Genomic DNA, 14,720 nt, shown 5'->3' on the forward strand with positions numbered 1-14,720 from the left:
AGGAAGTAGAAGATCTTCTTTTAAAGACTCGTCTACTTTGTCCCAAACCTTTGACTCCTGAGGACCCCCACTGAATCACCAATGGAAGCCGGGGACCCCCAAGCAATTTGTACAATTTAAATTTATTTTGAAAAACGCCTTTTGAAGCAGAGGCAATTTTAAGAGGGAGACAGCCTGAATTGGGTCTATTGGCATGGACATGTATGCATACAGCAGTGTATTATTTAGTGGTACCCAAGGGCTTGTGGAAAGTGAGCAATCAGACAGCAGCACGAGAATCCTACTGCTGATCCTGGCTGCATCTATTTTTGCCTGCCTGCCAAGTAACGGTAACCTATACACATGTGCCTTTCAACATTTTATTGCTTTTATTGTATGCCTGTATTTTCATTGTTGTGTCTGCTGTTGTCTGTCTTTCCCCGCTGCCTGTACGTGGTCCGCCCCCCTTTTTCTTCCCTCTGTTCCCATCCCTGTCCCCATGCTATCTCTGCCCGGTCATTCCTTCTGTACCCCTCGCTGCCCCGTGTCTCTGCCCGGTTTTCCCTTCTGTTCCCCTCGCTGCCCCCGTGCCTCTCTGCCCGTTCTGCCTTCTGTTCTTAGCTGCCCTTATATTTCTGTATTCTGTATTTTGCCTCTGTGCCATTCGTTTTTTGTGCCCATCTGCCCTCTGTGCCACTAGTTTTTCCCTCATTTTTGTGCCCCTTTTGCCTCCTGTTCCACTCGTTTTTCCACTCATTTTTTGTGCCCTTCTGCCCTCTGTTCCACTTTTTGTGCCTTTCTGCCCTCTGTTCCACTCGTTTTTTTGTGCCCTTCTGCCCTCTGTTCCACTCGTTTTTTGTGCCTTTCTGCCCTCTGTTCCAATTCGTTTTCCCCTCGTTTTTTGTGCCCTTCTGCCCTCTGTTCCACTCGTTTTTTGTATCCTTCTGCCTTCTGTGCCACTCGTTTCTTCCTTGTTTTGTGCCCCTTTTGCCTTCTGTTCCACTTGTTTCCCCAGCCGCTGTGCCCGCTGCGGCCCGCTGCGGCCCGCCCCCCTGACTGCCCACTGCCCATTCGCTGCCCCGCCTCCCGATTGTATTGTTGTGGTCTCGCCGCCCCTGCGCCAACATTCACAGCTCTTGTGTGCTGTGAGGACACATGGGCGTTTCATTTTTCACTACGACAGGCACTTGAGTCCTGCGGACCCACTGGGAATGTCTCACGGACTCATGGGGGTCAGCGGACCACAGTTTGGGAAACGCTGCTTTAGACTACAGGCCATTTGCGTTTCCATTAAATAAATTCAATTTCCATCTTGAATGTAACCAGGACACTGATTCTGTACACTTTCTCAACCTCATGAATTAGATGGGCTTTGAGCAGCTTATTCACTCCCCCACCCACAGGGCCGGCCACACTCTGGACGGCATTTTTGTCAACCACAGTAATCTTAGGATCAAGGCTGTCCTGCATGTTAGCTGGGTAGACCATGGGCTGGTTGAGTTTGATGTCACCTTTCCCTCTCTCACTAAGGTCATGTCTAATGTACCACCAAAAAATACATTAAGTAGAAGAATACATAAGGTCACGGCCACGGACTGGAAGGATGCTCTGACCTTAACCTCAGCCAGTATCCCGATTGCTTATCCTACAACGGCAGAGGATTTCCGTGACTGGATTACCAATGCATTCAACACTGTTGCTCCTGTCAAATGCTGTGTTATTAAGAGAGCCAAACCCTCAGCCCCGTGTTTCTCAGACGAACTTAGGACTCTTAGACAGTTCTGTCGTACGCAAGAACGGGGGTGGGGGGCGGCCCTTGCCTTCAGGAAAAAGTGAAACAGAGATCCTTGCTGAAGGACTTTAAGCGTGCCATCTTCCAGGCGAAATCCCAATATTTTACTGACAAGATTATGTCAGCTGATAATTCATCTAGCACGCTCTTCAAAATCATTAGAGAAATTACTGAACCCCCAGGAGCACCACTCCTGAATCCTACCCAAGACTTCTGTGACGACATAGCCCTCTACTTTCAGGAGAAAGTCTTGAAAAATGTTCACAAGTTCTCCCCATCCGAGGAAATCAAGCCTCCCACAGATTTCGCTTTGGCACCCTTACCCTCTACGCCTAGCTTGACATCGATTCCTGCTATCACAGTCTCTCACACTAAGGAACTCTTACTTGGCTTCAAGTTCGGGTCTCCTATCGATCTCTGTAGGGTTTCCACACTTATACTTGAGCCCGAACCTATAGCTGAGTCCCTGTGCAAAGTTTTCAATACCATTCTTCTATCCGGACACTCTCCGAACATTTGGAAGGAAGCCACGGTCTCACCCCTCCTTAAGAAGCCCAATGCCGACCCTGCAGAACTGAAGAACTATAGGCCTATTTCCCTTCTCCCTGCCCCTGCCAAAATGCTGAACTTATGAAATGAATTGAAACACACAACATCTTGGATTGCTCCCAGAATGGGTTTTGGGCAGGTCACAGCACTGAATCCGCCTTAGTTGCAGCCTCGGATTGTATCCCCATGCAGGTTGATCGGGGCAGATCAGCGGTGTTGATCCTGTTGGACCTCTCTGCGGCATTTGACACCATTTCCCCCGTTCGCATGTTTCAGCGACTGCAGGATGTAGGTGTCACCGGGAAGACCTTACAGCTCCTCCACTCTTTTATGCACAACAGAACCAATGTCGTCAGTTACGGCGGGTTCAAAGCCAAGTCCTTAAGTCTTCCTTGTGGGGTCCCACAGGGCTCCTCACTTAACCCCACTCTTTTCAATCTTTATGTGACCCCCTTGGCGAGATTTTTTGGCTTCCAGGTCCTCTCCTGTGCGGACGACACGCAAATCATTATATCTATCTCTGATGATTTGCAGCTGGTTGCTCAAAGGTTTAATAAATGTATGACCAGGATAATATGCTGGATGAAGGACAACTCTCTTAAAATGAATACGGAGAAAACAAAAGTTTGGTTTTCAGCCTTCTTCCTGTCCCAGTGACAACTGCCAAAAACCTAGGAGTTATTTATGATAAGGGCCTGTCTTTCGATGCCCAGGTTAACCGCATGGTTAGCATGGTTAGCACTTGTTTCCATATTCTTAAAATGCTTAAGAAGGTGCTGCCATACATTCCCTTAAATCTTCATCGGCCCACTATCATTGCTCTAGTCACCTCTCGGCTTGACTATTGCAATCCTTTAAGAAGATCTTAACTGCCTGGCATTTAGCCTCGTAGTTGGTCAATGCTTGCTTCCCCTTCGTCCCACTTAGCGCCTTGACACCATTCTGTTTTAGCTCGCTCTATAAATTCCCATCCTATCCTATCCTAAATAATTACAACTGTAATGTTCTGCAAATGTGCCAGGACTAGGACATATCAAACCATTGAGAACTTCAGATAACTCTGGCTTTTGTTGTGCAATCCTTTTAGTGACCAACTGAACATTGTGATGTTTAGTAATATGTGTTTACCTGTCCTATTTATGCTCAGTCTGGTGTGTGAATGAGGGCCACACTGATGCCACTGAGGGCTGGTGGACAGGAAAAAAATGTGCATGGCGGCTGTATTTCATGGTAGGCATTCTTTGGGTTTTGTTCCGCATGGCCCTCCTGTACATGATGGATCTAAATATATATAGGTATAAATTAAGGGATATAGAATTGACCAAACATTGTTTTTTCAATTATAATTAGTGTGTCATACTGCAGAGTGAGGTGCATTGTGGCACATTTGTCTCTTTACCCCTCTTTAAAGCCTTGGCTCACACCTCCCTGATTGCTGTTGCCCACTTGGTAACAAGCTGCAAGTGCTAAAGTTTATCAGGGGGCCACATGAAATGGTCCATCAGGCAGAAAGTATCCCAAAGGCTGTAAATTGAGTATCACCGTAAAAGAGAAAATAAATAGCTCTTTTGTGTTTGGATTGTGGAGCGTGCTCCGTAAAGTATTGGGGATTGAATAATACTATCTTCTGAGTATCACCCTCACTCAAATGGGAAAACTGAAGGAAGAAATGAAAATTCCTATTTGCCATCTGCAAAATTTGCCTAAAATAATGCAACTCACAGTGCTGTCAATGTTTTTCCATTTTCTGTATGCAAGGTTTTCATCCAAGAGTTTTCCATCACCAGCTTGCATTCATCCATTAGTTCAATCAATGATTGATTATTTTGATCAACTGCAGAAGCATAGACAAATGGTTGCTCACACAAAGGGGTGGGGGAGCCCTTAAAGACCCAAACTGTGTAACTTCCTAAAACAACACACAAAATACACAATGGGCCTGTATTTGGCAATACTTCAGAACACCTTAATCCTCAATAAGGATCTGCGAGAGAAGGAAAAGAAAACCAAGAAAGGAAGCAAGGAAAAAGAAAATCTCTGTTTTTAGGATGAAAATCCTCACCCACCCAAAGGGGATATGCTACATCATTGGGTTCCACCGCACAAAACTAACAGGTGAGTTAGTGGTGGGTGCTACAACTATCACTAATTTCAAGGATCTCTCTAGGTGGTAACTAAAGAGATCCCAATGTGAGCTGTATGGTGTATGTAATGGTTAGCAGATTGTAGTGAAAAAGTGACCAAAAGTGGATTAAACATGCCTCACAGAGGATGATATTCACATTTTAATCACTGTTCCTGATTGGCAAAATTTAAAAAGCATAGCCCGGGGATGTGACTACACCCTTGCAGTGATAAAGGGGTCAACATGTTACTGCCAATCCTAATAACCCCACAAAGAGGTGTATGGTATTTGTCAGGACCGATATTGAAAACCATATCACCCTGCAAACAATGACTAAGAGACAGTTACACACGCAATATGTGTGACTTGATCAGGTTAGGCAATATCCACAGTATCCGGGTATATCAGTCTGAACTCACCTACATATATAGACAGACATGGGCAAGGCTCACTACGGGTCCGCTGCCTTCCAAGCCCCTCTGTCTCCAGGGAGGATGTCGAATCTCTCTATACCTACATTCCGCAGGATGATACATTGAGGACAGTTTAGATGTCCATCTCGTTCATCATCACATGCTCTCAAATTGTCATGAAAGAAAACTTTGATCAATTCCAGGAATAGCTCTATCTCCAGGTGTCCGAGACATCTATGGGCAACGTATTTGCCTCTAGTGATATAATCTTGTATACGCACCATTTTAAATGTGTTTGCATCTATTCCACAGAGAACCCTCATTCCAACTATTTGAAACTCTGGAAATGTTATATTGATGATGAGCTGGTCGTCTGTACAGGGTCAGTTGAGGAGAGCTCTGATCTTGTACTGTGGCTGAATGATTGCAACCCTTTCGTAAGATTCACTAGTGAGTACAGCACAGAACAAGTACCATTTCTGGATCTCCTACTCTATCCCAGAGATGGACAGATACAATCTGATCTGTAAAGTGAACCGATGGCAAGGAATTCCTTACTACATCATGACACCTACAATCCAAGTCCCTGCATGGCAATCTACCTGTGGGACAGTTTTTGAGAATTTGGTGAAATTGTTCTGAATTGACCAACTTCAAGAAGCAGCCGCATCTTTAAGTAGGCAACTGATGGACAGACACTACCTCACCCCACCAACCAAAGTATTAATCAATCCGGCTGTATTGTCAGTCCTTCTTGTAGATGACCAGGTACAACTTCCAGGGAGGTGCACATATGGGAAAACTTGTATACGGTTACCCCTAGATAGAGTCCCCCCAAAAAGAGAACAATAGAGGAAGATTTGGGGTTGAGAATGTCCTCTGAGAAGCATCCATCCTAAGGCCATTCTAACACATATCTGAATGTTCTGAAATACTGATGGCTAACCCTGACAACAGTTGAACCATGAATGTCAGCAAAGCTGTTACCGCACACATACGTTCCAATGCTTATCAAGGTACAGCAGTCCTGTTGCATGGAATATTCACAAAAATTACATTTATTGAAAAACATGGACCCCAGGAAGACTGATTTAAGGGCTCTCCACTCAGGAAGCATTACAATGGTGATATTCTGGAGCAGCAATGTGCAGTTTAGGAGTCCCACAGAATCTGGGGTCCCAGAAAGTATTGACAAAATCAAAAAGACAGGGTAACCTTCAGGGGCAGCGACGGCTCAGCATCAGAGTGTGCCGGGGACTTCGCCTTCGCACCAGGCTGCACATGTGGTCTCCAAGTCAATGGATGACATAAAATAACACAACATAATTCTCTCACTTTATTTGGACCATCGTTTGGAATAACAAATGGAGTTTATGAGAACATCACAGTGGGATCTGACGTGTATACCCCACTTCAGGTTTACAGAGAAGGGCTCTCTCCTGTGCTCCTGGAATGCTTTCGGAGACATTGTGTGAGAGGTTTTTAGGGTCATCATGTGGGAGTGTGGAGGACTAATTCTACATACATCTCAGTCCTATCTAACAAGTGACCTGGACTGACATTGCCACCTTTGTATTATATTATCAAATAAAAATGATTAGAGCTTGTGCCTTAACCCAGACTCTTTACAGTGCCAGGCAAACGAATGAGTGAGGAGTTGGCCTGGCTGCATTAATATGATGCTCTCAATGCACTGCAGTAAAGGATGCTGATGGGATGGTAAATAGACATAATATAGAGAAAAAAAAATAGAATGGACAGAATATCGAGTCCAAAATATAGAATGGACATAATATCGAACGGACATAATTTAGTGGTTATTTATTTATTTATTTATTTAATACATTTGTAGAGCGCAGCTGTCACCTGGCAGGTATCCTGGCGCTGAGAGTTTTACACCTGAGTTGGAAGCAATGGGGGACTGTTTAGGGAAATGAGGGGAATGAGGTGGCGGGAAAACTAGGGGAAGAGCCACGTTTTGATTCGCTTTCTGAAAGGTAGGAGCTGTGGAGTTTGACGGATGTCTGCGGGCAGACTGTTCCAAAGTTTAGCAGCAGCCACTCTGAAGGATCTTCCCCCGGTCCTTACCTTGTTGAATCTAGGTACCGTCACAAGGCAGGCTGTAGCGGATCGTAAAGTTCTGGTGGGGGTGTACCAGGAAAACATCTGTTGTAGGGATCTGGGGCCTGATCCATGTAAAGCCTTGAAGACCAGGCAGAGAGCCTTAAAAGCTATCCGTTGTTTCAGAGGAAGCCAGTGTAGCTCGGCTAAGGCTGCTGTGGCCGAAGATCTCCTTGTCCAGCCAAGGGCCAGTTTGGCTGCTGCCGACTGGACACGTTGGAGTCTGTCCAATAGTACAGCTGGGGACTCGAGCAGGAGAGCATTACAGTAGTCAAGGCGACTAAGAATAGTACACCTGACTATCAGCGCTCTGGCCTGGGCGGGGAGTAGTGGCAGAATTTTGCGCAAAGAACGCATAAGGGCCGAGCAGGTGGAGACTGTTTTGGTTACCTGTGTTTCCATGCTTAGGTTATTGTTGAGCATAACGCCCAGATTGCGGACACTGGTAACCGGCTGTGGTTTATCAGAGTTTTCCGGGGGCCAGAATTCCACTGGAAAGGGACGAGGGATTCGGCTCCTGGGACAGAACAAAACCTCGGTTTTCGAGGAATTGAATTGCAGGGAATTCAAATGCAGCCAGCCGGCTGTGTCTCTTAGGCAGTCATGGAATGCTTCCATGGGGATAGAGTCTTCTCCCTCCCAAGAAAGAATAAGCTGGGTATCGTCCGCGTAATTTACTGTTTTCATTCTGTGACTTCTGATTAAAGTGACCAATGGTTTTAAATAAATATTAAAAAGGATCGGACTAATAGACGAACCCTGAGGTACACCGTGAGGGACTGGGGAGAAGGCGGATTGAAAAGGGGGAAGGGATACAGCTTGTTTCCTATCTCTGAGATAAGAATGGAACCAGAGCAGAGCTGTGCCACCGACCCCTGCCTCTCGCAGTCTCTTTAGCAGAATCACGTGGTTAACCGTATCGAATGCGGCAGACAGGTCCAATAGGATTAAGGCCACTGCGTGGCCCCTGTCTGCACGCATACGAAGTTCTTCCATGGCTGTGAGCACTGCTGTTTCGGTGCCATGTGCTGGTCGAAATCCGAATTGGAAGTCGTCCAGAACGTGACTCTGCTCGAGATAGGTTGATAGGCAGGCGCTAACCCAGCGTTCCACCACTTTCGCTGGAAAGGGTAGAAGCGAAATAGGTCGAAAGTTGGAAAGACACTCTGGGCTCAAGGATGGTTTTTTCAGCAACGGGGTGATGAGTGCTCGCTTCCAGGGGGTGGGGACGAGTCCGCAGCACAGCGATTGGTTACAAATCTTCCGGAGGGTGTGGAATAGTTCTGTTCCGCACGCCTTCCAGGTTTTTGGGGGCAGTGGGTCAAGGGGGGACCCAGAGGTTATTCCGTGTGCCAGTCTGTTGAAGTCCTCCTCGGGGATAGGGGGGAGAGCCGGTAGACCTTCCCTAGGTAGGCAGCCAGGGCTTGGTGGATCACAGTTGGTGGAGTCAACTACGGGGGAATTAAGATTGTTTTGCGGTGGGGGAGTTGCCAAATTATTAATGATGGTCTCAATTTTGTCCGTGAAGAACTGGGCGAGATTGTCGTAGAGGGTCTGTGAGGGGGGGATGATTTTCTTAGCGCAGTCAGGGTGGATGAGGTTATCAAGGATCTGGAATATACTCTTCGAGCTATTAGCTGCGTTAACTATAGTGGAGCAGTAATAGGTCGATTTGCTCTCTATGATGGCAGATTTATATTCTAGGAACTTGTTTTTCCAAGTGGTTTTATTAGTGTCGCAATAACCTTGTCTCCACTTCCTCTCAGCCTGTTTGCAGGCGAGCTTGAGGTTCTTCAGGGCATCATTATACCATGGCGCAGGTGCTCTGCCTTTAGGTTTACAACGTTTTAGTGGAGCAATAGAGTCCGTGGTGGATACTATCTTCATGCTGAAGGCTCTGTAGTTGTTTTCAACCGAGTTGGTTGATGAGAAGCTATCTTCCACATTGAAGACAGTGGTGGAGGAACTCAGTTTTACCAGAGCTTTCCAGTCTCTGTACGTAAATTCCGGTAGAATGCGTTTGTTCAGTTTTCTAGTTTTTGTGCAGGTAATAAAAAATGTGATAAGAGCATGATCCGTCCAGCTCATAGGCAGAATGTCATTCACATGTGTTAAACCAGGACTAGAAAAGATAAGGTCGAGTCGATTGCCTGCTGAGTGGGTAGGTTGCTTGACCAGCTGGTGAAGTCCCACGCTGTCACAAGACAGCAGGAGGTTTTCTAGACCAGTGTCTAGGCTACCGTTTGGCCAGAGGTTAAAATCCCCCAAAATGATAAGTTTGTTATGGGAGGTTGCCATGTTCGTAAAGGTAGTGAGTAGTGCTTGCTGTTGATGGAAGGTAAAGGACCCTGGAGGTCGGTAGCAGATGATCGCCGTGAAGGTATCTCCTAGGTGGCAGTTTATGGAAAGGCCGAAGAGCTCAATCCCGGCCACTGGATCTATATCTATGGTGTATATCTGCCAGGAGGCTCTGAAGATAATGCCTACTCCGCCAACACGGCCCTTGGGTCTGGGACGGTGCAAAATATTAAAATCTTGCGGGCAAGCCCATGCTAAGTCAATGTCGCAGTCGGCGTGAGTCCATGTCTCAGTTAGAAAGAGGACATCTAAAAGGTGGGATTCTATAAGGAGATTGATTTCGTTAGCATGCTTTGGTAGTGATCTAACGTTCAAAAGACCTCCCAGGAGCAGACCCTTAGGTGTGAAGTCAAGCAGTGGAGAGGCTGTGTCGGCAAAGGTGAGCTTACCTTCATGAGCGAACCCTTGCAGATTAATCAGCGTGTCCCGGGTGTACTGTGGGGGCTGCGGGCCAATTTGGGCAGAGTTGGCGGCGCTAGTCGCGTCCTCGTCGCGGACGAGCGCAGACGAGCTTGCCTTTAGCGCGCCTTCGGCGCGCGCCCGCTGCGCTCGTCCGCTGCGCTTCCGGTATGGACTCATTACTAGTAGTGGTGGTTCGGCGTCGGAAGGGGGGGTGTGGCCAGCATAGATGGGCGTGTCTCTAGGCTCCCTCGGCGTGGGAATGGCGCCAAGAAGCGATCGTTTTGTGCCCCAACAGCTCTAATATCAGCTGCTCGGCGAGGCTGGGGTAGGTGCCAGAATCATTAATGTGCAAAATAAGGCAAGGTTAAAATGACAGAAATACAATGTTAAAAATCGCAGTATCAGACTCCCGGCTTTTCGCCTCAGGAGTGTCACTCTCAATAGGGCAGCGCTTGTACTCAGCGCGCTCTATTTGTATCTGTGGCGGGGGCGTGGCCAGCATAGATGGGCGTGTCTCTAGGCTCCCTCGGCGTGGGAATGGCGCCAAGAAGCGATCGTTTTGTGCCCCAACAGCTCTAATATCAGCTGCTCGGCGAGGCTGGGGTAGGTGCCAGAATCATTAATGTGCAAAATAAGGCAAGGTTAAAATGACAGAAATACAATGTTAAAAATCGCAGTATCAGACTCCCGGCTTTTCGCCTCAGGAGTGTCACTCTCAATAGGGCAGCGCTTGTACTCAGCGCGCTCTATTTGTATCTGTGGCGGGGGGCGTGGCCAGCATAGATGGGCGTGTCTCTAGGCTCCCTCGGCGTGGGAATGGCGCCAAGAAACGATCGTTTTGTGCCCCAACAGCTCTAATATCAGCTGCTCGGCGAGGCTGGGGTAGGTGCCAGAATCATTAATGTGCAAAATAAGGCAAGTTTAAAATGACAGAAATACAATGTTAAAAATCGCAGTATCAGACTCCCGCCTTTTCGCCTCAGGAGTGTCACTCTCTTAATAATATCGAAATGCAGGTAAGTAATATCGACTGTCAAAATATCTAAGTAAATAATATAGGCATGAAAATATATTGAATTTTAAATAATATCGATTTTTTAAAAAGTTTTTTATTTGTTAGTATATGTGTTAAAAGTGCATATTATTTTTGTAATGTATGTTAAATTTTTGATAAAGTTACGAAATTTATGTAAAATAATGTTTGCGTATTTTACTTCCGCTGCAGGTTGTGGGTTTATAGGGGAATAGGGTGTGTAGTAATTTAATTAATTATAGTAAATTTAATATACATTTTTAGGAATTATTCATTATTTTTAATTTAATTTTGCGTTTTAGGTCTGTAGTGGGTTGTGGGTTTATAGGGGAATAGGGTGGGAAGTCATTTAATTGTAATAAGTAATTATTTATTTGTATTTATTGGTAATGATAATTAATTAATTGTTAATTAATTATTAATTGGTCATTAATTTTTATTAATTGGTAATTATTTTTTATTAATTGATAATTATATTAATTGTATTAATTTATTATATGGAGCGGGTAGTGGGTTTATAGGGAAATAGGGTGGGAAGTATTTTAATTGTAATTTTTTAATTACTGAAATTGTTTGTGTGTATTGATAATTAATTTACTGTTAATTAATTATTAATTGGTAATTTTTTGTATGTTTTATGTTTTATGTTTTAACTTAGTCTTTTATAGCGCCAACTCACCAACAGGTCTCTAGGCGCTCAACCAGACAGCAAACAACCGTGTCTGAGGACAGAAGAGAAGCATGAGCACCAAATAAAATGTATTTAACTGGATCAAGTACCTCCCTGAATAAGAAGGTTTTTAATAACTTCCTAAAACGCAAGAGATTCGCTTCTTTCCGAAGTGACTCTGGTAGATTGTTCCAGATCTGAGGAACCAGAACCGAGAAAGACCTACCTCCTTTGGTTTTTAACTTATACCGAGGGCAGACCAAAAGCTGGGATTCGGCAGACCGCAGGGCTCGCTTGGGGATGTACAACTCCAAGCGCTCTTTGATGTACGCAGGTGCTTGCTCATAGATAGCCTTATGGGCCGTACAGAGGCTCTTAAACTCCACCCTCTGTTCAATGGGAAGCCAATGTAACTTGAGTAGTAGAGGAGAGGCGGCATGGGATCTTCTAGGTAACTTGAAGATCAGACGCGCCGCGTCATTCAAGACCACCTGCAGTCTGTTGATCAAGAATTTGGGTAGGCCTAAATAAAGGGTGTTTCGTAATCTAGCCTCGAAACGATGGTGGCAGAGACTACCATACGGAGTGCAGAAAAGGAGAGGAGGGGGGCCAACTTTCGTAACTGTTTAATCAAGCCAGTACACATCCCTACTACTGAGGAGATCTGACTGGCCATTGACAGCTCTTTATCAATCTTGATTCCGAGACTTTTTACTTTGACGCTCGGTATCGGTGAAGGCCCTAGTTCCTGGGACCAATAGAGATCACTCCAGGGCGAGGCTGTGGTGGAGACCACCAGTACCCCCATTTTTTCCGGATTTATATTTAACAAGTTGGCCGTCATCCAGCTAACCGTGGGTCTGAGAATGTTCTGGGCGCTAATTTGTGCCGAGGACGTGTTATCAATACTCAGCAACAACTGGGTGTCGTCAGCGTAGTTGAATACGCGGCAACCCATGTTAGCTAGAGAGTCTATCAGCGGCTGGAGGTACAGGTTGAAAAGCAGTGGGGACAGTGCGGAACCCTGAGGGACTCCGCACTCCAAAATCCCCACTTTAGAAATGGCATCCCCCAGTTGGATCCTCTGGGTCCTACTCGTCAAGAAAGATTGGAGCCATTGATGGACCTGACCCCTTATCCCAAATGCAGCCAATCTGTCCAGTAGCATGGAATGACTGACAGTATCGAACGCCGCCGATAAATCTAAAAGTATCAGGGCGCTCGGTTTCTTACTGTCAGCCATACCTCTCAGCTCGTCCAGCACCGAGAACATCACCAACTCGGTGCTGTGGTGTGCGCGAAATCCCGCCTGACGCTCCTGGAGAAGATGGTGTAATTCCAGGAATGAGGAAAGGGATCTCAACACGTGTCGCTCTAAGATCTTGGACAGGAAGGGCAGTTGGGATATCGGCCTATGGTTTTTTAAAATGGCCGGGTCGGCTCCAGGCTTTTTTAACAGGGGCCTAACACGTGCATCCTTGAGGCTTGAGGGTAAGTAACCAGTCTCCATTGAGCTGTCAAGAAGGGATATAATATGATCTTCCAGGATAGGGCGTGCCAAACGAAAGATCCTAGTGGGATCTGGGTCCGCTGGGGAGCCTGACTTGGTATTCTTCATAATCTGCTCAAGACTTAGAGAGTCTAATTTAGGAAGTTTAGAAATATATGCTTCAGGGGATCGCTGAGCTTCCTGTAACGGACAACGGCCCATCAGGGCACTATTCTTAATCTCAGAGAGGATAATCTCCACCTTCTCAAGAAAGAAACGTTGAAAGTTATCTGTAGTTATTGTTGTTTCCAACGTGTCAGATTTTTTGCTTAACTCTGTCAAGATTTCAAATGTTTCCTTCTGAATATTTTCAGCTTGACTTATATGAGTTTCATAAAAATCTGCTTTTGTTGCCACAATCAATTTCTTATATGACTTAAGTGAGGTTCTGTATTGTTCCCTGTCTGTCCCAACTTTAGTTCTCCTCCAGGTCCTTTCTAAACATCGGAGTTTCTTTTTGTGGTCCCTCAAAAGTGGGGTGAACCATGGGGCACCTTTTACTATTTCTTTTATTTTTTGTAGTCTCTCAGGTGCTATCTGGTCGATTGCCTGACTCAGATTCCACGTTAAATCCTTGTAGTCCTGTTCTAGGTCTCCCTTTGAGATTAATGTTTGGACACGGACGGGAAGACTACAGGTCAGGGATTGCAAATCCACTTTTGTCCATTGCCGGACTTTTTTCAGTATAGAAGGATTTTGGGACGGATAGCTTACGATCGGGATCTCACAATTTACCAAATAGTGGTCCGACCAGATACAGGGTACAATGTCCACGAGGTTTACCCTTGGGTCTGATGTCCAGATAAGATCTAGAATGTGTCCCTTAACATGAGTGGGGGCATCCACAAGCTGTCTGATACCCAATGAGGACATAGTATTCTTCAGTTGTCTAGATGGCAGATCCTTCTGCGCTTTATCCCAGTGCATATTAAAATCCCCTGTCACCATAATCTTTTGATATCTAGTACATGAATCAGACATGATCGGAGCGAACAGGTCATTAAATACTGAAGTGGAGTTTGGAGGACGGTATACGGTGAGGATCACTAAGCATGAATTTTTCAACATAATCTTCACTCCAAGTATATCAGCTAGTTCTATAGTTTCGGCAATTATTTTGACAGCTTTTAGATTTTTCTTGAACAAAATTACTACCCTCCCACCCCGGACATTTTCCGTCCGGTTGTGCCATACCGCATCATAGTTGCTGGGAAGGGCAGCTATAATATCTCGCAGGGAATTTTCGCCCAACCATGTCTCCGTGAGAGTTAAAATATCAATAGCATCGTCCTGAAGAAGAGTGAATACCTCGATGCAGTGCTTTTGAAGAGACCTAGTATTTAAGCAAGTTACCTTCAAGGAGAGAGGGGCTGATCCCGAACAATGCCTGCGAGGTTGGAAGATATTTAAGTCATTTAATCTAGTCACAGTGATAGGGTCTAAACTCTGCCTGCCCCTATCCAGGTCTAGCAAGTCTTTAGATGTAAATACCTGACGTCGACCAGAAGTCCTTTCCCCTGACCCCGACCGCGCGCGGACGGGCGCAGACGGGCAGGACTCTGGCACGACTCCGGCGCAGGTCCGGCGCGTCCGCGGTACGCGTCCGCTGCGCGGAGTCATAGCCTACCTTTTTAAGCGCTGCTAGAGCGCGTGACCCGCCTGACCCACACCCAATATGGCCGCCAGAAACCGGGAACCAGCCCTCGGCGTCGATACTTGGCCGAGAGCG

General features: G+C 46.0%; 1 protein-coding gene across 1 annotated transcript in view; it reads right to left on the reverse strand.

Annotated features, from left to right (window-relative positions):
* Positions 1–1,269: 1,269 nt before the first annotated feature.
* LOC144784209 (coagulation factor VIII-like) overlaps positions 1,270–14,720 on the reverse strand; it is a 357,717-nt gene continuing 344,266 nt past the window's right edge. Inside the window, exons 18-20 of the mRNA XM_078662866.1 lie at positions 8,380–9,585; positions 4,043–4,229; positions 1,270–1,516 (exon numbers count right to left, since the gene is read on the reverse strand). Of these exons, the coding sequence (XP_078518992.1) occupies positions 1,270–1,516; positions 4,043–4,229; positions 8,380–9,585 (1,640 nt within the window). The remainder of the gene's footprint in view (positions 1,517–4,042; positions 4,230–8,379; positions 9,586–14,720) is intronic.

This window comes from Lissotriton helveticus, chromosome 10, assembly GCF_964261635.1.
Source record: "Lissotriton helveticus chromosome 10, aLisHel1.1, whole genome shotgun sequence".
Classification (NCBI taxonomy): domain Eukaryota; kingdom Metazoa; phylum Chordata; class Amphibia; order Caudata; family Salamandridae; genus Lissotriton; species Lissotriton helveticus.